The sequence below is a fragment of the Hyperoodon ampullatus genome, assembly GCF_949752795.1.
Source record: "Hyperoodon ampullatus genome assembly, chromosome: 2".
NCBI classification, from domain to species: Eukaryota; Metazoa; Chordata; class Mammalia; order Artiodactyla; family Ziphiidae; genus Hyperoodon; species Hyperoodon ampullatus.
Genome location: NC_136915.1, coordinates 142,432,251 through 142,459,000, shown reverse-complemented (window position 1 = coordinate 142,459,000; position 26,750 = coordinate 142,432,251). Strand labels below are relative to the sequence as shown.

At 36.7% G+C, this 26,750-nt stretch overlaps 1 protein-coding gene across 1 annotated transcript in view; it reads right to left on the bottom strand.

The window, feature by feature from the left end:
• Positions 1-26,750, bottom strand: part of LPGAT1 (lysophosphatidylglycerol acyltransferase 1) — a 71,304-nt gene that overhangs the window by 5,194 nt on the left and 39,360 nt on the right. The window contains exons 4-5 of the mRNA XM_079696888.1: positions 26,159-26,429; positions 21,805-21,931 (exon numbers count right to left, since the gene is read on the bottom strand). Of these exons, the coding sequence (XP_079553014.1) occupies positions 21,805-21,931; positions 26,159-26,429 (398 nt within the window). The remainder of the gene's footprint in view (positions 1-21,804; positions 21,932-26,158; positions 26,430-26,750) is intronic.

The window sequence follows — 26,750 nt, the reverse complement described above, 5'->3', positions numbered from 1 at the left end:
CCTGAAATATATGCTCTCAGTAATATGATGCATTTTAAATATTTTGCTGGGTTAGTCTTATATCTATAATCATGTAAGAGATTTGCCTATAAATTTTCCTTTCTTATAATATCCCTGGTTCAGGTTTTGGTATCCAAGTTATGCTGGTCTCATAAAACAAGCTACGAAGTATTCCCTCTTTTTGATGCTCTGAAATAACTGCACTTAATGTCCTTTAATTTTTCTTTTTAATGACTATAGGATCTGAGGTAATGTCCCCTTTTTCGTTCCTGATATCAGTAACATGGACCTTTTTTTTCCCCTTGATCAGCCTTGCCAGGAGTTGATCAAGTTTATAGTGTTTTCAAAAAACCAATTATTTTTGGTGTCATTATTCCTTCTATTGTATGTTTTCTATTTCAGTAAATTCTCCTTTATTATCCCCTATCTTCTACTATCTTTGGATTGCATTTACTTTTCTTTTTCTAACTTCTTGAGATAGATATTTAGATCGCTGATTTTCAATTTTCTTCTTTTCTAATGGAAGCTTTTAAGGCTATAAATTTTCCTCTAAACACAGATTAAGGTGTATCCCATACATTTTTATAGATCATATTTTCATTATCATTCTGTTAAAAATATTTTCTAATTTCACTGCAATCTCTTGATACATGGTAAACATTAAATTCCTCTACTCACTATTGATGGGCAGTTTCTCATATTTTGTTATTATAAACAATGTTACAATGAATAACACTGTGCAAATGTCCATTCATATGTGTATATCTATAGGATAAAATTCCAGAAGTGAAACTGCTAAGTCAAAGGCTAAATGTATTAGTAATTTTGAAAGATGTTGCTACATTGTCTTCATAAAGATTATACCACTTTATACTAGCAATTTATGAGAATGCCTCTCACAGAAAGATTTTTAAGCTGGAGAATAATAAAATCAGAAAGCTCTGATTTAGGTATAGAAGATGGCTAGCAGTGTTTCACAGCTGGGATATGCCAATTTGGGGACACATTCTTGGGAATCCATCTATGAGCTCTCTTTGAGAAAATAGATATGTTATGTTTTCATTTTAATATAACCTTAATAAAAATACTGCCATGTGACTTTGGTGCCTATGTTTATAGTCATTTGGGCGCAATGCAGTACTACTTTAAAAGGCCAGAGAAGTTAACGGGGGGCATACTTAAGAGCAAAATCTATTCTTTCACCTCTTAAAAGTCACCTCTCCCTGTGATCTTTAACAACCATTAAAATAAAATGAGACAGGGGCTTCCCTGGTGGCGCAGTGGTTGAGAGTCCTCCTGCCGATGCAGGGGGACACGGGTTCGTGCCCCGGTCTGGGAAGATCCCATGTGCCGCGGAGCGGCTGGGCCCGTGAGCCATGGCCGCTGAGCCTGCGCGTCCAGAGCCTGTGCTCCGCAATGGGAGAGGCCACAACAGTGAGAGGCCTGCCGCAAAAAAAAAAAAAAAAAAAAAAAGAAAAAGAGAGGAGTTCTGCTTCTTGTAATTGTAGAGTAATTCATAGGTAACAGTTATAAATTCTGGACAAAACTCAAAAAGTAATTAGTGGAAGGCACTGGAGAGTGACTAAAGGCAGACAGTTATTGGAGGAGAGTCAACACTTGGCAGACAGGAATGGCACTGGTTTTCCAGTTTTTATAGCTCCTAACCTGAGAATAGTTCCCCTATGTAAGTCTTACTGGTTGAAGAATCTGAGGACAGAGATTAGGGTGACCATAGCAGTTGTAAAGTGAGGAATCCCAGAAAGAAGTAAGCACTGAGTGGGAGCCACGACTTCTGAGTATAATCCCCACTCAGATCTCTGGGTAACCCCTGAACTATGTATGTATGAGGCAGACTCCAGCAGAATAAAGCCAGCGGGCACAAGGGAGATGCCCAGAGCTATGCAGGAAATATAACTATTCAGGAAATTTAATCATTTGTTTCTTTTTCTTTTTGCCAAATTAAATGTCCTTAATATTTGGATTTTTAGGAAAGTCAGTTAACATCATCCTGATACTAGTGGAATGTTTTGTTTGTTTCTTCCATGGAAGTGTTTGTTTGTTTTTTTAATTGTAGTATAGTTGATTTAGGGAATGTTTTAAAATTAAAAATTAACAATTTAAACTTAAAAATCAAATTTTTTGTTTTGTTTTGTTTTGTTTTTGCGGTACACGGGCCTCCCACTGTTGTGGCCTCTCCCGTTGCGGAGCACAGGCTCCGGACGCGCAGGCTCAGCGGCCATGGCTCACGGGCCCAGCCCCTCCGCGGCATGTGGGATTTTCCCGGACCGGGGCACAAACCTGTGTCCCCTGCATCAGCAGGCGGACTCTCAACCACTGCGCCACCAGGGAAGCCCTGTATTACTTTTTAACCTCTAAAAATATACTATTTCTGTAAATATAAAAGCAGGTCTAATCAACCTAAGGATAACTAAGCAAGAACCATAGAGATAAAGAATATCCTTGGGCTTCCCTAGTGGCGCAGTGGTTAAGAATCTGCCTACCAATGCAGGGGACACGGGTTCAAGCCCCGGTCTGGGAAGATCCACATGCTGCGGAGCAGCTAAGCCCGTGAGCCACAACTACTGAGCCTGTGCTCTAGAGCCTGCGAGCCACAACTACTGAGCCTGCGTGCCACAACTACTGAGCCTGCATGCCACAACTACTGAAGCCCATGTGCCTAGAGCCTGTGCTCCACAACTAGAGAAGCCACGGCAATGAGAAGCCTGTGCACCACAACGAAGAGTAGCCCCCGCTTGCCACAACTAGAGAAAGCCCGCGCACAGCAACAAAGACCCAACCCAGCCAATAGTAAATGAAAGAAAGAAAGAAAGGAAGGAAGGAAGGAAGGAAGGAAGGAAGAAAGAACTTCCTGATTTCCTGAAATAGTATTTAAAGCATCTTTATAAGGAGAAAAGTGACATTGAATATAAGGCTGAATTAATAGAGGAAGTTTGGGTTTACCAATTAAACTCTTGAAAGAATGTGGTGAGGTTGGTGAAGTACCTATTGCTTTAAATGGGGCTGTGGGGCTGTGTTTTAACCGAAAACCTACCCTTCCATTCGCCTAGAGCAGCTGGGACATTCTCTTGCCTTAGGAGGCAGCCAGGAGGGCAGACCAAATGCTCCCTCAAGAGCAATCTACCTCTATTACTCTGATTGTTTGGTCACCATGGGATTAAAATATTAAAACAACTAATCTTCTAATATGGCAGAGTGTCAAATGCACTGAATACCAGTCCTCTTGGAATCAAATAAAAGGAGTTCTTGTGGGATATAAATAAATAACAGAAACAAATCTTTCCAATACCAATAGCTATACAATGAAAAATTAGCTCTTAATTTTCAAGAAATAAAAATTATTATCAGTAATCCAGAATGTGCTCTTAAACACAGAGTATTCCACCAAAATCCACAGGATTAGATTTAAGAGCACTAGATAAATTATACTTTCCAAAAAAAGATATAAAATAATGCTTAGCTGGCACCTATACATTCTCACTAGAATTTTCATGACAAAGACTCCCAAACGTGAGCTAACAAACACCATGGCTAAATCCTCAATTCAATTATGCCAACTACATATTAGGAGCTAATAAGCACTGAAGAAGATAAACTGTGCTTTCTAAAACCTAATAACCTAGCAGAGGGATCAGAAAAGCAAAAATCTAAAATCAGAATATGGTAAATGTTCTGTAAGGAGTTTAAACAATTTCTGTGTAAGTTTAAATGAAGGGGTGTGCATGTCTACTTATGACATAGGCTACATGGAAAAGGCATCACTTGAGTTGTCCTAAAAGAGTCAGTAGGATTGGGCCTCCCTGGTGGCGCAGTGGTTGAGAGTCCGCCTGCTGATGCAGGGGATACGGGTTCGTGCCCCGGTCTGGGAGGATCCCATATGCCGCGGAGCGGCTGGGCCCGTGAGCCATGGCCGCTGAGCCTGCGCATCCAGAGCCTGTGCTCCGCAACGGGAGAGGCCACAACAGTGAGAGGCCCGCGTACCGCCAAAAAAAAAAAAAAAAAAAAAAAAAAAAAAAAAAAAAAAAAGAGTCAGTAGGATTAAAAAACTTAAAACAAATTTTTAACAGAGTAATAATATGCATATAGCTTTCAAGAATCAGAGTAGTACAAGGTTCACAATGAAAAATAATAGACCTATTTTTTCCCTCCTCAGATCCCTGTTCCCCAGATACAACCCTTTTCAACTTTCTTTGCTGTTCACTTCCACATTGATTACAAACATGCTAGACTGTCCAATTTAAAGTGTATTCATTGACTTCCTACTAAGGAAGATAAGGATTTGGCTTTCTTCTACCTTTGTCCTCTGCTCCTTTGGCTTCCTCCTCCTCCTCCTCTCCTACAGTTAATAATTCCTCCTCAGTGCCAACTCTGTCCTTTATAACTATGCTTATTAGTTTATGTTTTATTTATTTTCTTATGTGTCTGTTTCCTCTATCAGACTGTGCTATACTCATCTTTGCATACCCATGTGCACATCAGTGCCTGCTCCTTTGTGGGAGCTCAAGTTTGCTGAACTGAATTAAATGCAAAGTAATCCGCCAGCATAAAACATGATGAGGTGCCATCTGGAGACAGCCACAATACCACAGGTACAGTTAACTGACACCACCAGGGCTGGTATGACAAGAATAACTCAGAAATGCGGAAACTACTTGTCACCAAAAATAGATTTATGGACAAGAACAGATCCTGTCAAATTTAACATATCAGAAGATCTCCCAGCACTCAGTTCCCAGAAGTTTTGTTTTGAGCCATCGTCCTTAGGTAAGCTGCTCAGGCCTCATCCTCAACATTCTAAAACGTAATATTTGTAGCTTCCTCCTGCATCTACTAGAAAGGTTTAAAAAAACTCCACTCAGCTATGTGAAAAAAAATGTCAGCAACTCAGATATAAACTTTTATCCACTTTAATAGAGGAATAAACCAAGGCTCTAAGGTAGCAAACCTAGGGTCATATAGGAGAGAATTTTGAGTGACTTTTTAAGGTTTGTGTAGAAAGGGAGATGGCAAATACTTAGCACCTAGACTACCGCTTCCCTTCACAGTCAGGGACAACTGAGCCTGTTACGCCTTCCCCTTGAGTCCTGCTCCTTGAAAGCGTCCAAGCCATAGCAAACTAACATGACACTTGAGGGCATGAACAATGAGATGGCATTGTTTATACCTCAAATTTATGTATTATATCTTTATTCGCATTACGTCCTTTGAGACACAGATGCTTGCTGAATGAACTGAACTATCCAGTAAGCAAAATATAAGATTGGTATATTTGCTTAAGAGAATCACTATTATGTTTTCCATGAGTCTAATGACATTTAAAAATTTTTCTTAAGGCTTTTTTTTTTAGAGTAGCTTAAGGTTCACAGCAAAATTGAGGGGAAGGTACAGAGATTTTTCCATATCTCCCTAATGACTTTTTAAAATAATTTTTTATTTTGAAATAATTTCAGACTCAAAGAAAAGTTACAAAAATAGTGCAAAGAATTCATATATACGCTTCACCCAGATTCCCCAAATATCATTATTTCCCATATTTACTTTATCATTCTTTTTCTCCATATATATATTTTCTGATGTATATATTTTCTGATATATGTGTGTGTGTGTGTATATATATATATATATATATATATATATATATATATATATGATCTTTCCTCAATTTTTGAGAGTAAGTTACAGATGGTGTGCCCCCTAAACACTCCCATGAGCACTTTCTAAATACAAGAACAGTCTCTTATATAACAGTCTCTTATATAACCATTGCAGTTATATAACTGCAATGATCAAAATCAGCACTGATACTATTATCTAATCTACAATCTACAGATTTCATTCAAATTTTGCCAAGTGTCCCACTAATGTCTATAACCAAAAAAAAGAAAAGAAAAAAGACAGAAACAAAGGAATAAAGAAACAAGAAAAGAAACAAACAAAAAAAGGTACCATGCTTTAGGAAGAGGAGAATAGCAGTGAAATAAATAACATAGGGTGGGGGCTTCCCTGGTGGCGCAGTGGTTGAGAATCTGCCTGCTAATGCAGGGGACACGGGTTCAAGCCCTGGTCTGCGAAGATCCCACATGCCGCGGAGCAACTAGGCCCGTGAGCCACAACTACTGAGCCTGCACGTCTGGAGCTTGTACTCCGCAACAAGAGAGGCCACGACAGTGAGAGGCCCGCACACCGCGATGAAGAGTGGCCCCCGCTTGCCACAACTAGAGAAAGCCCTTGCACAGAAACAAAGACCCAACACAGCCAAAAATTAAAAAAATAAATAACATAGGGTGAAGTATCAATATCAATAAAAGGAATATATTTTTTAACGTCTTTATTGGAGTATAATTGCTTTACAATGGTGTGTTAGTTTCTGCTGTATAACAAAGTGAGTCAGTTATATGTGTACATATATCCCCATACCCCTCCCTCTCACCCTCCCTATCCCACCCCTCTAGGTGGTCACAAAGCACTGAGCTGATCTCCCTGTGCTATGCGGCTGCTTCCCACTAGCTATCTATTTTACATTTGGTACTGTATATATGTCAATGCTACTCTCTCACTTCGTCCCAGCTTACCCTTCCCCCTCCCTGTGTCCTCAAGTTCACTCTCTACGTCTGCGTCTTTATTTCTGTCCTGCCCCTAGGTTCAACAGAACCATTTTTTTTAATATTCCATATATATGTGTTAGCATGCAGTATTTATTTTTCTCTTTCTGACTTACTTCACTCTGTATGGCAGATGGTTTTCTCAGGGTATATGCCCACTAGTGGGATTGCTGGGTCATATGGTAGCTCTATTTTTAGTTTTTTAGGGAACCTCCATAGTGGCTGTATCAATTTACATTCCCACCAACAGTGCAAGAGGGTTCCCTTTTCTCCACACCCTCTCCAGCATTTATTGTTTGTAGATTTTTTTTTTTTTTTGCGGTACGCGGGCCTCTCACTGTTGTGGCCTCTCCCGTTGCAGAGCACAGGCTCCGGACGTGCAGGCTCAGTGGCCATGGCTCACGGGCCCAGCCGCTCCGCGGCATGTGGGATCTTCCTGGACTGGGGCAAGAACCCGCGTCCCCTGCATCGGCAGGCGGGCTCTCAACCACTGCGCCACCAGGGAAGCCCTGTTTGTAGATTCTTTGATGATAGCCATTCTGACCGGTGTGAGATGATATCTCATTGTAGTTTTGATTTGCATTTCTCTAATGATTAATGATGTTGAGCATTCTTTCATGTGTTTGTTGGCAGTCTGTATATCTTCTTTGGAGAAATGTCTATTTAGGCCTTCTGCCCATTTTTGGATTGGCTATTTGTTTTTTTGATATTGAGCTGCATGAGCTGCTTGTATATTTTGGAGATTAATCCTTTGTCAGCTGCTTCGTTTGCAAATATTTTCTCCCATTCTGAAGGTTGTCAATAAAGGGAATATTTAATAGGCAAATATACTCCAGGTAAGAAGTAATGAAATCTGAGCTAGGCTATGGCATTGAAATAAGAAGAGGGAATAGAAACAAACATTGCAGAGGTGCCTTTCATAGGAACTGGCGGTTGGATTTGAGAGAGAGGATAAAATTTTAAAGTGGAAGAGTCAAAGAACTCCAAAATTTTTATTCTGGGTGAGGGCAGAATGATGTCACCATAAACCCCAATTGGAAAGCCAGGAGAAACAAGTTGGTGTGAAGGACTATGAGTTCAGTTCTAGACATATTAGGTTTGAAGAAGCAACAGGGTATCCAGGTGAAGGCAAGGAAGTTAAGTGAGGATTTGGAACTTGGCAGAAAGACTGAGAGCTAGAGGTACACCTACGGAGGATCCACTGCTACATAGTCTCCTATTATGGACTCAACCTCCACAGGAAAAAAAAAAAGAGGACTAAAAACAAGCTCCTAGAGAAGGTCTATACTTAAGTAATCTCTGTGTGTTTGTGTGTGTATTCTTGTATTAAATGGAAGGTTAGACAAAAAGACCTAGCTAGCCCTTTCTACTTCTCAGATCCAATCCAATGACTTTAAGTAACTAAAATATAAATAATGATCAGTGAGAGTTATGCTTAACCATTATTCACTTAAAATTTAAACTCTAAGAATTTTTTTGAAAATTTGGGGGACATAATATTTCCAACAAAACTTAATTAGAAAACGAAAAGCATTTTTTGAATACTAATGGCAGGCATTGTCTGTGACTCTAGAGAAATCTGAAAGTGAAAAAAGACATGGTGAGCCCCCAGAGGGCCAACAAGGTGGGATATAGCACTTCATTTCCAAAGCTTATTATGTCCAGATTCATATACTGAAAAACAACTTAGCAAATCAGATTTTAGGTTATGTCTTGGTTCTATGTTAACAGTAAAAAATTTCTTTCATGTATATCTATAACTTCTTATAAACATTTGAGAAGAAATTAAGCATATCTTCTAACTAGAGGATAGAGATTTTATCTTATTTGAATGATGATTCACCTCTTTCAAATCTTCAACTTCATTATAGAAACACAGAATTTAATCCATAATACAGTCAAACCTCAATTACCACTTATTTAATACCGTCAGCATCCTGAATGGTGCTAAACTAAAATGCTTTGTTTTCTTAAAGAAAAGGGAAAAAAAACTGCTGGGGTAGAAAAGAAAAAAGAACTTGGGGGTGGTGAACATTAATAAAATCAGCCAAGCAGACCTAAAAACTTGAAGATTAAATTTAATGTGTAACTTTCCATTTTCCAACCGGAAGCTTTGAATAGTGACTTATGACTAAAACATCCAGCCTTTTCCAGGGAAAAGCTAGGGCCCAGAGGCAAAGCAATAGAAAACAAGAGATGACAGGAAAAGCAGACAGGAAGAAGAGAATCAGAAGTAGAGGTGAGATGAGCAATAATTATAAGTGCTGATAGAGAAAAGGCCCATAAGAAAAACTGAAGACAGGACAATGTTTCCTTCTGCTGGGGAAAAAAGCCACTTTTAGTTTAAGAGGCAATCTAATGACCTCATTCCCAGATAAGTAATTTGGGGGCCAGGGCTGAGGGTGGTAAACCTCTAAACCTGCATCATTAGTACCTGTGTGTACCACTTAGGTGCGAACCACTTTAGTGTTACTCACAGTTACTGGGAAAAGGTGACGTGAAACCTCATTATGTTGAAAAACTGATTTTTACTATATTAATTATATTCTACTTTATTCTAGATTTTATACTAAAAAATTATTATAGAAATTTAAGCCTCACAAAAATTATGGATGAAACACTAGAATATGAAAATCTAGACTATCTATATAATTTGAGCATTTCAATACCTTGATTTAAAGGGGTAAAATCTATTTGGTATCTATTAAATAGTAAGCATTTTAAATGTGAACTTATTAAATTCTTATAACTACCCGACGAAAATGCTTTTGTTGCAATTACTCAAATGATTATTCAACCAAAATTCTAAATCGTGGGCAATTTCTTTTTTCAATTAATTTTTTCAATTAATACATTCACACTGTTAAAAAAAAAAAAAAAAGGCCTTAAATAGTACAAAGAGAAGTAAGATTCCCTCCCCAGAGGCATTCACTGTCAACAGTCAAATACCAACCATTCAGCAGTCACTGCACTGCCTTTTTTGGGGGGATGGGGGGGACCGGGGAGAGGCAGCAATTACTTTTTGGACTTTTAAGTGCTGCGTGCCAAATATACAATTAAGTTATAACTAAGCCTGTATTATACTGGTTTTTAAGGGGCCTCTCAGTTTCAGAGATGTTAACATGTGAAAAAATATGTATCTTAATGGGTGAAATATGGTATATGATGTCTCGCTGATTGTGTTTTTCAGAACTTAAATGTAGTATCTAAGAAGTAACACTACTTTATCTCTATGGGATGGGCTTCAAATATCACCTTTATAACTATCAACTATAAGAAGTATAATTAGAAAATCATCAGTCATACACATGTTCCCAAGTAAATGTGGCTTTTTTAATCTTTCCATTGATCTGACCCTGCCCTCATACCACACTGCTTTAATTACACTAAGCCTTGACATCTGGTAGGAAGAATTCCTCTGTCTTGTTCATCTTCAACACTATCTTAGCTATTCATTTATCTTTACTCTCTCAAATGAATTTTAGAACCATTTGTCAAGTTTCCAGAAAAACCCTCCTGGATTCTGATCAAAATCCTCCTGGATATAATGTAATTGCAATTATGTTAAATTTATAGATTAATTTGGGAGAACTGACATCTCTATAATTTTCAGTCTTCCCCTCTATAAACACAGTATCTCTTTCCACTTATTCAGGTCTTTTATGTTCTTCAATGCAGTTTTATATTTTCCTTCATAAAAGTCTTCTACATTTTTTCTTAAGTTTTATTGGTAGATACTTTATAGTCTTCTTGCTTCTCAGATAAGTATCTTTAAAAAAATTACATTTTCTATTTATGTCAGTAAAAAGGGATAATATTGATTTTTTTCTGTGATGATTTTATATCAAGATTGCTAAACTCTATAAATAGAAGGTGAACTCAGTTTCTTGGGTTTTCTATGTAGACCATTGTGATGGTTAACTTTTTTTTTTTTGCAGTACGCGGGCCTCTCACTGTTGTGGCCTCTCCCGTTGCGGAGCACAGGCTCCGGACGCGCAGGCTAAGAGGCCATGGCTCACGGGCCCAGCCGCTCCGTGGCATGTGGGATCTTCCCGGACCGGGGCATGAATCCGTGTCCCCTGCATCGGCAGGTGGACTCTCAACCACTGCGCCACCAGGGAAGCTCATGATGGTTAACTTTATATGTCAACTTGACTGGGCTAAAGGATGCCCAGATAGCTGGTACAACATTATTTCAGGGTGTGCTGTGAGGATGTCACTGAAAGAGATTAGCATTCGAATCAGTAGATTAAGTCAAGATCGGCCTCACCAATGCAGGTGGGCAGCATCCAATCCACTGAGGGCCTGAATAGCACAGAAAGGTGTAAGAAGGGTGAGTCCTCTCTCTCTCTGCTTGAGCTAAGACATCCTTCTGCTCTAGGACATCAGCCCTCCTATTTCTTAGGCTTTCAGACTCCCTTCCTCATCATTCTCAGACCTTGGGACTCAGACTGAATTATACCACCGGCTTTCCTGGTTCTCCAGCTTGCAGACAGTAGATCATGGGATTTCTCAGCCTCCATACCAGGAGAGCGAACTCCTAGAGTAAATCTATTCTTGGTCTCTCTATATATCCTATTAGTTCTATTTCTCTGAAGAACCCTGACTAATACAACTATCTGTCACTCCAATTGATGATTTGTAGCTCATTTTCCAATTAGGTTTAGAACATTTTCAACATCTTTATAGTTAGGGACACACTGGGGAAAACCCCTTTTTAATGGCTCATCAAACAAAATAAGACTATGGACCCTCTTATACCATTACTATGAGGGTATCTTAGGCAAATTGATTCTCTTTATGTGTTACTTGCCTGAAGAGGCCTCAATTCTAAGTTGAAATTTCTAACATCATTGTTTGGGGTTAAAGGGATGGAATAAGGAAGTATCACTTTTTCCTCAACACACTGGATATACTTGTTTTAAAAATATAAACTAGCAACAGTGTTCAAAAACTATTTCTGACAGATATCAGATATTATTTACCTCCTTCACAGAAGTAATAAGCATCACTACTTATGAAGTATTTCTTGTCAAGCAAATTCAAACCTCAATCTGGTGAAGTTTTAGTATCTATCTACTAATTTATAGGAAATATAGGGGGCAGAGGAATACACAGGATACAATCAGCAAAAACAAATTTGTATAAACTCTACAGGGCAAATAATATGGTATCCTCAAAAAATAAGCCACAAGGAAAATAAAAGGTAGAGGGGGGAATCTGTACACAAAAGAAATTTAAGAGATATATCAACCAACTGCAATCTAACTGAATCCAAACTGTTTTAAAAAAATAATTTATGAGACAATCCAGGAAATTTGATGACTGATTAGATATTTAATGATATTAATGAATTGTTATTAATATTTCAGGTATGATAATAGATAATGATTTTACAAAAAGAATTATTATATTTTATAGAGTATATAATAAAACATTTACAAATGAAATGATACAATATCTGAACATTCCTTCAAAATAATCCACCGAGACCTGGGAGATAACACAGAGGAGACAACCATAAGTGTACACCATAAGTACATAAGTGTACACCATAAGTGTACAATGGGGTACATGGGGTTTAATTTCTAGGTTTGAAATTTTCCATAATAAAAAGTTTTGGAGGAAGAAACTATTTCTGAAATTATAGCCCCTAAAACTGATAAATACTTGTGACTTTTTTGTTTTGTTGTTTTAAGAAGGGGACAAAACAAAGAAAAACAAAAGTGATATATTAATATACTAATCACATATATTATCACAATATATGATATAATATGATAATATTATCATATTATCACAAATATTTATAGGTTTATGCATAAAATTACCAAATTACCAAAGTTACCAAAATATTATAATTCTTTTAAAATGTTGGTAATTTTTCTTATAAATAAGTTTTTCTGTGATTTTAATAACACTCTCCAACCTAACATTAGAACAGGTTAAATATATCTATTATAAAAACAACTAAAACATGGGGTAGGGTAAGCTATATGAATGTACTAAGACATTCAGCATAGTGTTATTAAAATCAAGAATAAAACCTGCAAAGCCTATGATCAATAGGGAAATAGGTAACTCAATGTATCTACTAACCAGGATTTTGGAAAGCCACTAAAAATGTAAAGACTTCATAACAGTACTTAAAAATGCTTACAAAATTTGTAATCTTAACACCTAGTCCATGTGTACTACAGGTTTAATGTTCATTAAAATGCTATGTGGGATAAAGTAGAATACAAATAACTTTTATGCATATTACAACTATAGCTACACTAAAAACATATATAAAACAAATATTAAAAGGAAATATGAAAAAGGAATTTTATGTGAACATGCTGGGAAAGATTTTTTTCCCCTCTATGACATATTTTTCAGTTACATGCTTTTATTTTTAAAAATAAATTTAATACTTTACAAAGAACACAATAGAGAACACCTAATAACATTAAAGAAATTTAATCCTTTAATCCCCCAAATCTAAAATATTATCATTTTGGCATATTATCAACAAAAATTATTAGTGAGATACTTTATATTCCTTTTTCCTACTAGTTTTTAAAATTCACTGTGTATTTTACATTTACAGAACATCTCAAATCAGACTAGTCACATTTTCAGTGCTCAACAGCATATGTGGCTAGTGGCTGCTGTAACTGGACAGTGCATGTCTAGAGAGCATGAACTTTAGCAGTCACACATTCAGTAAGTATTGCATTCTAGAAATGTTTTATTTCCTTTATTGATAAAAATATCCTGAGGCAAATAGGTCAGAATGTTAACATCTGTCCATTCTTGCTAGTGAGCATGTTTTCTTTAAAAATATTCATTGAGGGCTTCCTTGGTGGCGCAGTGGTTGAGAGTCCGCCTGCCGATGCAGGGGACATGGGTTTGTGCCCCGGTCCGGGAAGATCCCACATGCCGCGGAGCGGCTAGGCCCGTGAGCCATGGCCGCTAGGCCTGTGCGTCCGGAGCCTGTGCTCCGCAACGGGAGAGGCCACAACAGTGAGAGGCCCGCGTACCGCAAAAAAAAAAAAAAAAAAAATATATATATATATATATATATATAAATATATTCATTGAATACTCCTTTTCTGAATTAATTCCCCCTGCAAACTGTAAATAATTTCTTACCCAAAGTCCCTAATTGAACGCCTTCTCCAAAGTTACCAATGTTCCAGTCAAATTAGACATGAAAGTAACACCTCTGCTTTCAGTAACTTATCTATGCCACTACATTCATGGTTATAACTTACTTTAAGATTTTTAAAAATAAAAGTATAAGCTATTTCTGCACAAGAGAATCATCTTCTCCAACTCACTTTCCTAATTTGGAGTGATGCAGACATTTGTATTAAGGACAGGGGTTACTTTTGCTTTTATCTCTATAAACATTCTATCCCTGTAATTAAAATCTAATTCATGTTTAATTTTGCTATTAACTCCTTAACAACAGCACACTGTGCCCATTACTACTTTAATAGAAATAAGCTGTCTTCCAATGCGACAGTAATGTGAAGAGGAGGAAAAAATTGTTCCCCTCAAATGGTTCTCATAGTTAAGCCTTAATTCCTCTTTTAAAACAAGCTTCACTTTTGAAAGAGATCCATAACGTAGTTGTATCCAAAAATAACAAAAAGGGGCTTCCCTGGTGGCACAGTGGTTAAGAATCTGCCTGCCAATGCAGGGAACACGGCTTCGAGCTCTGGTCCAGGAAGATCCCACATACCGCGGACCGCGGAGCTACTAATCCGTGCACCACAACTACTGAGCCTGCGTTCTAGAGCCCGCGAGCCACAACTACTGAGCCCGTGCTCCACAACAAGAGAAGCCACTGCTCGCTGCAACTAGAGAAAGTCCAAGCGCAGCAATGAAGACCCAATGCAGCCAAAGATAAATAAATAAATAAATAAATAAATATTTTAAAATTTATTAAAAAAACAAAAATAACAAAAAATATTTCCCCAGTTAAATAATATATAATATTGGGAAGTAAAGAATAAGACATCTTGCGGGCCTCTCACTGTTGTGGCCTCTCCCGTTGCAGAGGACAGGTTCCGGACGCACAGGCTCAGCGGCCATGGCTCACAGGCCCAGCCGCTCCACAGCATGTGGGATCTTCCCGGACCGGGGCACGAACCCGTGTGCCCTGCATCGGCAGGCGGACTCTCAACCACTGCGCTACCAGGGAAGCCCTAAGACATCTTTTAAAGTAATAAGTAGTTTAGATCCAAACTATGGGGAATGCTAATTTGTTAGTACTGGATTTATCAATAACCCATACATACTTTAAATATCTTAATAATAGTACTTTGTATTTGTAAGGTGCTTTGCAGTTTTTAAAACACTTTTAAAATCAGTGTATCTGGTATAGACAATCTTATTTACAAAGCAGAAATAGAAACACAGATGTAGAGCACAAACTTATGAATATCAAGGGGGAAAGGGGGAGGGTGGGATGAATTGAGAGATTGGGATTGACATATACACACTATTGATACTATGTATAAAACAGATAACTAATGAGAACCTACTGTATAGCACAGGGAACTCTACTCAATGCTCTGTGGTGACCTAAGTTAAGAAGGAAATCCAAAAAAAGAGGGGATATATGTATACATATAGTTGATTCACTTTGCTGTACAGTATAAACTAACACAATATTGTAAAGCAACTATACTCCAATAATTAATAAATAAATAAATAAAATCAGTGTATCATTTGTATTCACGGCACTGTTATTTACTACCTGTTTGTAGGATAGGGTCTAATAAATAACCATGTCACAAATTTTTTACTTTTTCATTTGCATGGTATTTTAGGAAAGTATTTCACAGCATATAATAACATGTATATTTATCTCTTCCAGAAATCCTAAAAATCAACATAAACCTAAGAAGTAAGAAGGGAACTGACAATGTAGAAAACTGCTATTGGAAGAAAAAAGTTTATTTCAGAACATTTAAAATTAGCTATTGCATTCTTATCCTTTTATTCCTAAGCATCAGTACAGTAATGTAAAATCTAGAAGAACATTCTGCTGCACATTCTGGTAACTAGATAATCTTTTCCTATTTAAATAAAGACCTAATGTTTTCTAAGCACTTAATTTTACTAACGCATTATGACTGAAGTTACTCGGTAGGGAAAATGCCTTTCTTGCTCAGAGATCTCCATACACCTGTCACAGTATGTTCCAGTGAGATATAGAACAGGTAGTGGAATCCTTGGTAGCCCTGACAATAATTTCCAAGAAGAGAAAAGAAGTGTATTAAAGAAATTTTAAATGGCCCAACCACTGATCAATGTTAAATAAATGATGACAATTGTATTATTTCCCAAGTGTACTCTGATGGTCAGGAACGTTACAGCATAATACCAGAGTACTCCAGCCATCCAGAGGAACACTGTGCTGCTCTCAGCAGGCTCCAAGATGAATCACACAGGCAAGGACAGTTACTGCCTTGCATGAAATCTACCTAAAATATGATAAAAGTACTTCATATATACAGAAACTTATTACAAATTCAATACTTATGAATTGTTAAACTTCTCTTTAACCTGTTTGTACTTTCAACTTGGAGTTTCTCTTCCCTGGTGGTCTAGTGGCCAGGATTTGGTGCTCTCAACTTGGAGTTTCTCCTAGAATTATGTTTCATTTAGTCACTACTATCTCCAGGTTTGCTTTGATTTGATCTAAAATGACTGCATTTTAAATGGTACTAGTGCTCTAGGATTTCTCTATATTAGCTCTTTTCAAAACCTTCTACTAATTGTATTATTTCTTTTGAAATGGTGAAATTAAAATACATGCAATATTCTAAGTGGGATCTGATAAATGCTGAGCATAATGGAATAATTCATTTCTGACTCTCACATGTATAGTCTTCTAAATTATACTGGAAAAAAAAACTAGCAATAGTACTAACTTGTCCAGCTACACCAAATCACCAAAGTGATCATTTCAATTAAATTCTCTAAGAATGGGTGCTGCTTTATTTTTAAAAAGTCAGTTGGGATTAAGAAGAAAACAAACACTTTCTGTCATGTGAAGCAAAATTGGCTTGGACCAATTTGGTTTAATAGTAATGTTCTGGATAAAATATGTTTAACTGCAGGAAAAAGAATACATTCATGAATAGACTTTTAAATCTGCCTATAAGTCAAGATAAGTAAGCCAACGTTAAGCAAAACCACCATTTTTCAGTGAACTTTAGTTTCCAGACCACCTTTTCCTATCTCTCTGTGCACCTATTCCCCACTTTAATCAGTCAATGCTACTTAGTTTTTCTTGCCAATCTCCTCATATTAAAAGAGAAAGAGATCCAACCCCATTATCTGTATTATTCACATTTGCATATATATGATTTCCAATGCTGCATTTTAAATCTCTTATTCTAATTGGAAACACCTCATCCTTGTTTAAAAATTTTAAAATATAACCACACAACTGGAAAGTCTGAACAGAAACCAATCCTTCTGAGAACAGCAAACAAACAAAACAAACGAAAAACCAAAAATGGGTAAGGAGCACCATGTTTGTTTAAATTTACTTAAATTTCAATGGTGTTATTCCTGACAGGACAAATCCAAGATATGCAATAAACAGATTATTTTGTAATTGAGAAAGCTAGGGGTAAAAAAAACCCAAAAAGCCAAAAAAAGCCCAACAACGAAACACACAAAAAAACAATCTTTTTTTCCCTATCCCCCAGGGTATCTTGGTGGCCTAGAATAACACATAAGGAAACCTAGTCAACCTATGGCTGATAGAGACTTATTCCTGGGAGCTGCTAAGAACAGGGCCCACATCCCTTCTCACAAGCTTCTTGCAAGTCCTCAAAATTATCCTGACACCAAGACACCTGTCTTCTCCTGTATCTTTCAACTGCCCTCCCCTTCCCACCTGAACACAGGTCCTTCTCTTTTCCTAACATTGGTTAGATAATAATGATCTTTATTAAATTTCTGGAAAGAAAAGAGTCTGTCCCAAGACTCATAGGATTTTGTGTGTTCGTGTGCATTATGTGTGTATGTATAAACAAACAGCGGGCATAATTTGTACTTTAATGCATATTTTGGGATATGATTCTATGTCATAATTTAATCTCAGCTAATTTAACATGTTAGAATTTTCTTTATTATTGCTATGTCTGCTAATAAAGTTTTTATAAAAAATTTATTTCTGAGAAGCTTCTATTTTATTAATAGAAGTATTTTTCTGTATCAAACTAACCACTCCTCATCTTCTATCTACTACAGTATTTGGTTTCAATCTCTAAATCAGGGGTCCTTAATCTTTTTTTTTTTTTTTTTTTTTTTTTTGCGGTACGTGGGCCTCTCACCGCTGCGGCCTCTCCCACTGCGGAGCACAGGCTCCGAAGGCGCAGGCCCAGCGGCCACGGCCCACGGGCCCAGCCGCTCCGCGGCACGTGGGATCCTCCCGGACTGGGGCACGAACCCGCGTCCCCTGCATCGGCAGGCGGACTCCCAACCACTGCGCCACCAGGGAAGCCCCTTAATCTTTTTTTAATCCTTAATCTATTTTGAGAATAGAATGAAAGCTATGAAACTTCTCCACAGAAAATTACAAACATACACAAAATTCTGCATAGAGATTCAGTTAAAAAATTCTCTAAAGTCCATCCATGAGACCCAGGGTTAAAAACTCCTTCTCCGAGTGAATTTGAGTGTTGCACTTGCTCTTATTAAAATAATTTTGCTAAAAATGGACATTTCTTCAATTTCTAAGATCCCTTATGATTCCATTCAGTTTTTTTTCTGTCTCTATAAACTATAATTTCTTCTATTTGTTGGTTAAAAAAGAAAAGCAAGGTCAACAATAAGAATGCCTACATAATTTAATATTTTCTTTCTTGTCTCAATTCTTTTTGAGTATGATATGCTAGAAGAGCTGCATATATCCAATGCAGATACAATGAACATGTGGCCGAAACATATATCCAACAGCCATGTATTCTGGACTTGGGCACTGGAACTGAGCCTCATTTATAGATTACAATTTAAAGACTTACTGAAGGCTAGACATGTTTCATATAGATGAAAATGAAACTGTTCCTGGAGAAATTCTTCCAGGGCCAAGTACATTGCCTTGTATATACTAAGTGCTCAATAAGTTAAGTAAAATGGACAATACATGTAGAATGGAGTCAGAACAATCACCAAGAATTACTTTCTTACTTTATACATGAATGCATAGTTTGGCAATGTAAGTTACACAGCAGAATCAACTGTAATTTTATAGTCATCCCTCACACATCAAAACCCCAAACTGTCCTATACACTAATGATGAAAAATCTGAAAGAGAAATTAAGGAAACACTTCCATTTATCACTGCAACAAAAAGAAAAAATACCTAGGAATAAAACTACCTAAGGAGACAAAAGACCTGTATGCAGAAAACTATAAGACACTTATGAAAGAAATTAAAGATGATACAAACAGATGGAGAGATACACCATGTTCTTGGATTGGAAGAAATCAACATTGTAAAAATGACTATACTACCCAAAGCAGTCTACAGATTCAATGCAATCCCTATCAAACTACCAATGGCATTTTTCATACAACTAGAACAAAAATTGCACAATTTGTATGGAAACACAAAAGATGCCGAATAGCCAAAGCAATCTTGAGAAAGAAAAACGGAGCTGGAGGAATCAGGCTCTCGGACTTCAGATATACTACAAAGCTACAGTAATCAAGATAGTATGGTACTGGCACAAAAACAGAAATATAGATCAATGGAACAGGATAGAAAGCCCAGAGATAAACACATGCACATATGGTCACCTTATCTTTGATAAAGGAGGCAAGAATATACAGTGGAGAAAAGACAGCCTCTTCAAAAACTGGTGCTGGGAAAACTGGACAACTACATGTAAAAGAATGAAATTAGAACACTCCCTAATGCCATATACAAAAATAAACTCAAAATGGATTAAAGACCTAAATGTAAGGCCAAACACTATAAAACTCTTAGAGGAAAACACAGGCAGAACACTCTATGACATAAATCACAGCAAGACCCTTTATGACTCACCTCCTAGAGAAATGGAAATAAAAACAAAAATAAATAAATGGGACCTAATGAAACTTAAAAGCTTTTGCACAGCAAAGGAAACTATAAACAAGATGAAAAGACAACCCTCAGAATGGGAGAAAATATTTGCAAATGAAGCAACTGACAAAGGATTGATTAAAAAAGAAAAGCAAGGTCAACAATAAGAATGCCTACGTAATTTAATATTTTCCAAATATACAAGCAGCTCATGCAGCTCAATATCAAAAAAACAAACAACCCAATCCAAAAATGGGCAGAAGACCTAAACAGACATTTCTCCAAAGAAGATATACAGATTGCCAACAAACACATGAAAGGATGCTCAACATCACTAATCATTAGAGAAATGTAAATCAAAACTACAGTGAGGTATCACCTCACACCAGTTAGAATGGCCATCATCAAAAAATCTACAAACAATACATGCTGGAGAGGGTGTGGAGAAAAGGGAACCCTCTTGCACTGTTGCTGGGAATGTAAATTGATACAGCCACTATGGAGAACAGTATGGAGGTTCCTTAAAAAACTAAAAATAGAACTACCATATGACCCAGCAATCCCACTACTGGGCATATACCCTGAGAAAACCATAGATCAAAAAGAGTCACATACCACAATGTTCACTGCAGCACTATTTACAATAGCCAGGACATGGAAGCAACCTAAATGTCCATCGACAGATGAATGGATAAAGAAGATGTGGAACATATATACAATGGAATATTACTCAGGCATAAAAAGAAACGAAACTGAGTTATTTGTAGTGAGGCGGATGGACCTAGAGTCTGTCATACAGAGTGAAGTAAGACAGAAAGAGAAAAACAAATACCGTATGCTAACACATATAAATGGAATCTAAAAAAAAAAAAAAATGATTCTGAAGAACCTCGGGGCAGGACAGAAATAAAGACGCAGACGTAGAGAATGGACTTGAGGACACAGGGAGGGGCAAGGGTAAGCTGGGACAAAGTGAGAGACTGGCATGGACATATATACACTACCAAATGTAAAACAGATAGCTAGTGGAAAGCAGCCACATAGCACAGGGAAATCAGCTCAGTGCTTTATGACCACCTAAAGGGGTGGGATAGAGAGGGTGGGAGGGAGATGCAAGAGGGAGGGGATATGGGATTATATGTATACATATAGCTGGCTCACTTTGTTATACAGCAGAAACTAACACACCATTGTGAAGCAATTATACTCCAATAAACATGTTAAAAAAAAAAAGAAAAAAAACCCCAAACTGTAATACTTAATAATTTTGAGTTTTAAAATTTGTTTCAAATTATTCTAACTTTGTTTTTATATTTGAAAACTCTAATGGTTTACACCTATGAAAGTATGTTACCTATTTACTTCCAATGAATATGTAATTTGGGTAGTTTTCCTCTTTAAAGGCGGGCTTTTGTGGCAATTGTGATCTTCCTTGGGACCAACTACTCCCTTAGTAACTTAGTTGCCATGTGTTGAGATCTTTGATGAGGAGATAAATGGCTTATAAAGCGATCAATTCTATCCAGGTCTTATCGGCATGATTTTTTGATATGAATACCTATACACATTTACCTCAAACACTTTAAAAAAAGAAAGGTCTATATTAAAAAAATCTCAAGGAGCTGTTGCAGAATATTCAATAAATGGTTTTGCTGTTGTTTATGCAAAAGACATAGGCATATTAAAATATTAAAAATTTGAAAGTGTAAGTCATTGCTAAATTATCAATTCAATCATTTAGAAAATCTTACATGACTTAATGATTTAAAACAAATTCCATTTCGATTAATACAAATCTACTTACCCCAACTGAGTACATATTTATCCTTGATATTTGCCCTTTAAGTTAATTACTTTCACTCAAGAGTGTCAGGCGATCAAATAACCATAGTGCCTCTAGGATGCCATTTTTAGAGACTTTTATCACTCAGTGAAAATAACTACTTCAAATGATATTTTCATATTAAAAATTCAGCATAAGAATGATTTTGAGCCAACTGTTTTCACTATCAATTATAATTTAATATTAAAACATTCACAATGTCCTGAGATAGTACTTTATGTTGGCTTTACGCTGAGTACTAATGTGGAATTCTTACCTGTAATGTACATGTGTGACTACTGGTTTCCTGTATCCAAGGATCCAGGTTTGAATATCTATGGGTTCAGCTTTGGGGTAAGCTATGGTTGTATCTATTATCCACTGGAGGCCTTTCAATCTGCTGTCTGAGAACAATATAAAATTGGATCAATTTTTATATTATTTGCAGCAAATAACATAGTATAGAATTATAAAGCATACTGATACATCCTTTGCTTTAAGAGAATGAACTTTGGCGTTACTGTTCTATATGATGCACTTAGGATGAAATTAAGCATTTCCTATTACATTATAAAATGGCTGAATCTCAAACAAATTAAACAACAGAGTGCTATAATTTATTGGACATGCATCATTTAAGCATTCAATACAATTATGCAGTATCAAGGTCTAATTTACATTTTATCACTCAGAAAAACTGGTCTACAAAAAAAGTCAGTAGCTAAAGTATCACACCACAAAAGCGAAAAGCAGACCTTAAAACAAAAAACTCCACTCACTAAATATAACACAATATAATACAAACACCAAGTTTTGTGATACTCTTGGGAGGCATTAATAAATATTGAAATAAGGCAATAAAATTAAGCATTTTATTGATGCACATGATCATCAGTTGCTGCTCTTGTTCAAAACAAACAAAAAACTCCTCCCATTTTAGCAAGAGTTATATAAAAATAAAGCAATAAACCTGTCTACCCTTTGGTAGGTACAACAGGTAACTACCGTTGTGAGAGGGGCTGGAGAAGTTCTGTTTACTTTGGTCCTCTGCGCGCTGTTTTTATTCCCAGCACAGAGTACAAAGTTGAGCAAGAATTGAGACGGGAATTCTCAAAGAGAACGCTGATAGCTAGACTTTAAAGTGTAATGGTCTATCCTTTGTTTGAAGTATTTAAAGGATCCCTAAAAAAATAAAACTTATTTTTAAATATAAGGCCAAACGTACAGTAAGAATCAATAATATTTTACTTAAAATATCAAATAATTAAAAACTGGCCTTAAATTCTTTTAAAAATTTAGACAACATTCTGAAGGGGAAGAAATAATCATATAAGAAATAAGCTTAAAAATTTAATTTTTAAATAACATATTGCTAAAGGAACAGAATGTATGTAAAGAGACACATTTTAACAAGCTACCAGTGATGTACATGCTATAATGTTTAGGGGTAAAGTACACTGATGTCTGCAACTTACTTTGAGATGCATTAAAAAAAACCAACCAAGATGGACTAATAGATGGATAGAAGGATGGAGAGAGGTGTGATAAAGCAAATATAGTAAAGTGTTAATTATAAAATCTAGTTGGTCAGCTCATGGATATTAACTGCAAAATTATTTCAACTTTTATGTATGTTTGAAAATTTTTATAATAAAATGGTTGGGAAAAATCACCAGAGTTCAGTTTAATATCTATTAAATCATACAATAAACAAAAAAATACTAATCCTTTTAAAGTTAATTAGAGGGACTTCCCTGGCAGTCCAGTGGTTAAGACTCCGCACTTCCATTTCAGGGGGCACAGGTTCAATCCCTGGTCGGGGAACTAAGATCTCACGTATCACGGGGCAGCCAAAATAAATAAATATATAAAAACTTAAAGTTAATTAGATACAACTTAATTTTTATATGTGTATGGACTGACCGCACATTAAAACAGACATGAAGGCATAGTTTGTGTTTATATGGAATAAAACACTAAATAGTGAGTATGAATACTAAAGAAAATAAAACACAAAATATCGATACCAAAGCAGAGAAGCAAATGGTAAAATATAAGTAAAACTAGTTTTGGGGTATACGGTTTTCTAAAATTTCTTATGATTTTCCTAAACTGCTAGAATAAAAATTTTTTTCTTGATAGGTAAGAAGTGGATTTATTTAGAGAGATACACATTCCATAGACAGAATGCTGTCCATCTCGAAAGGCAAAACTGGCCCTGGGAGAATCACATTCCACAGACAGAGTGTGGGCCATCTCAGAAGGCGAGAGGCCTAAATTTTAACTAAGGTAAGATAAGTAATAAACAATTTCACTTTGGTTATAAACAGAGATTGCTTCTCTCCAAAAGAAAAAACCATTTTTCATCCCTCTTGTGTAATCAGTATGACAAGTGCCCATTCATTCCTCTGAGATCTAGACCACAGGATATTGACTGGGTAAAACTATTTAAAAGCAGCGGTATTTATTAGTGCAATTAATCCTATTTGGAAGACCTTTGCCTTCAAGCTTTGGCTTGGCTGACATTGCCACAGTGTCTCTCCAGCAGTGAAGCTATTCTGAACCTTCCTTTTCTATTAAAAGACTCTTTCAATTTGTCTTTTTAATAGATGATGAAACATTAAGAGAGCTGACTGCCAGGCAGCTGTTTGGAAAAAACAAATGAAAGGAAAGCTCAGCACAATCTCACAGGCATTATTTCCATGTTTGGTCCTTACCATCATCTAAAATAACACATATTTCTGAGGGCCAATCATTCCCATTTTATTTTATCTGAAGAAGATTAAAAGAAATAGCATAATGTTACTACAGAAACAGGCCTAGTAAGTTTCTTTCAGCTTTTTAATTTATAATTTATCACCAAACTTTCATAGTGTCTTGGATAAACTTGTTCCAAACAGTCTTCATGCTGTTGGCACAAATATCTTCTGCAAATATGCACAATTCAATTCACTAGGCTATCTCCAAGACAGTTGCATCTTTTTTTGTTCAGTTTTGTTTTTTTAAATACATTTATTTATTTATTTATTTATTTTTGGCTGCATTGGGTCTTTGTTGCTGCACGCGGGCATTCTCTAGTTGTGGCTTCGTTGCGGTGCCCGTGCTTCTCATTGCGGTGACTTCCCTTGTTGCAGAGCACGGGCTCTAGGCATGCGGGCTTCAGTAGTTGTGGCTCACGGGCTCTAGAGCATAGGCCTCAGTAGTTGTGGCACACGGGTTTAGTTGCTCTGTGGCATGTGGGATCTTCCCAGACCAGGGATCAAACCCGTGTCCCCTGCACTGGCAGGCAAATTCTTAACCACTGCACCACCAGGGAAGTCCAGAGTTGCATCTTTGAGTATGGTTTACTTTTTCCTGGCCATAAAAGTAATACATACTCAATAGATTTTTTTAATTCAGGAAAGTATTAAGAAATGGAGAAAAATTATCCATAATGTTACAACTCAGAGAAGCAATCACTGCTAATATTCTGAAATCTTTCCTTTCACTGATTTTCTACTGCCTTATTATTTACATATTTGAGCTCGTATTGTTTACACAAGAGTTGTATGTTTCTCCCACCCCGTTAACATTATAGAGCATAAGAATTTTCCAAGCCAATAAACATCATTTGTAATGGCTGTGTTGTATTCTGTTAGATGGATATTTAATAATTACTTATCTGTTCTCTCTTCTGGCTATTTCCAATTTCTTGCCATTAGAAATAATGCTGTGATAAACTACTTTGCCAGTATTTCAGATCATTCCCTTTTGATAAGTATTATTTGCAGTAGAATAACTGAGTAATTTATCAACATTTTAAGACTCTTAGTAAATACTGCCAAACTTCATTAAACTCATTCTCTGTATTAAAAACAAAGAAACTTTCTAAATTTGATAAATGCAAAAAATATCAATTATAATTCCATTTGCATATCTATGATTAGTTTCTCAAATTTGTCATTTCTATTCCTGTATCTTTTTTAAAAATCTTTTTTTTAAATTAATTAATTTATTTACTTATGGCTCTGTTGGGTCTTCGTTTCTGTGTGAGGGCTTTCTCTAGTTGTGGCAAGCGGGGGCCACTCGTCATCGCAGTGCACAGGCCTCTCACTATCACGGCCTTTCTTGTTGCGGAGCACAGGCTCCAGACACGCAGGCTCAGTAATTGTGGCTCACGGGCCCAGTTGCTCCGCGGCATGTGGGATCTTCCCAGACCAGGGCTCGAACCTGTGTCCCCTGCATTGGCAGGCAGATTCTCAACCACTGCGCCACCAGGGAAGACCCTATTCCTGTATCTTTTAATCCAGCAATTCTACTTCTAGGAATTTATACTACAGACATGTTCCACAAATCTGTAAGGATATTTACAGGAATGTTGACTGCAACAGTGGGAATGGCCACGAGTAAGGTGTACAGTAAGGGAGAGATACCTTCAACTTCATACATTCCTATATTATTTGAATAAATTATTGTAAGCATGGACTACTTTTGTAAACAGAAACATTAAAAAGTTGTATTTTCATCTTCTCCCTCAGTATTATTTCTATTTGACAAAAATTATAAATATAAAAAAGAACAATGTTATCTTCTGGAACTCCAGAAAATCCTTTAATTCCAAGAAAAGAGAAAAATGCTAAAAACCATCATACCTAATTCCTTAGCATCTCCTGCTGGACTTCCATTTTCCTGTCGTGCTACAAGTGCACTCAGAATAATTTTTGTTGCCCCAATCCTTGGCAAAGTGACATGTGTAAGAAATGGCAAGTTATTTTTCTTGGCAAATGCCTGACTGGTTTCTCGCCTCTTCCTGAGGAAGCCCCCTTCTGGAAACAGAACAATCCATTTTCGATCTCTGCTCCTGTAATTATTTTCTAGGTGCTTCCTGAGAAGAAGAAGCTGTTGGTCACGATGAGATTTTCCCTAGAAGGTAGACACACATAGAGTAAGTACAGTCACATTTGAAATTTAAAGGCTGTAAAGTTAAATAGAAATAACTGCTTCTAGAGTAAATCCCAATCATAGGCTAGAATAGTGATTTCCCCCCACTTACTTCCCCTTTTGACCATACTGGAAAAAGTAAGTTATTAGCACTTACATAAATAAACCCTTCCCTCTGAAGAAAAAAATTGCTCTAATTGCCCCCGAAAGTTCGTTCATTCATCATCAGTGAGTATTTACTGAGTACCTACTACTTACTTGCCAGGCACTGTCCTGGAGATAGAGAAGTAAGAGACCCTCATG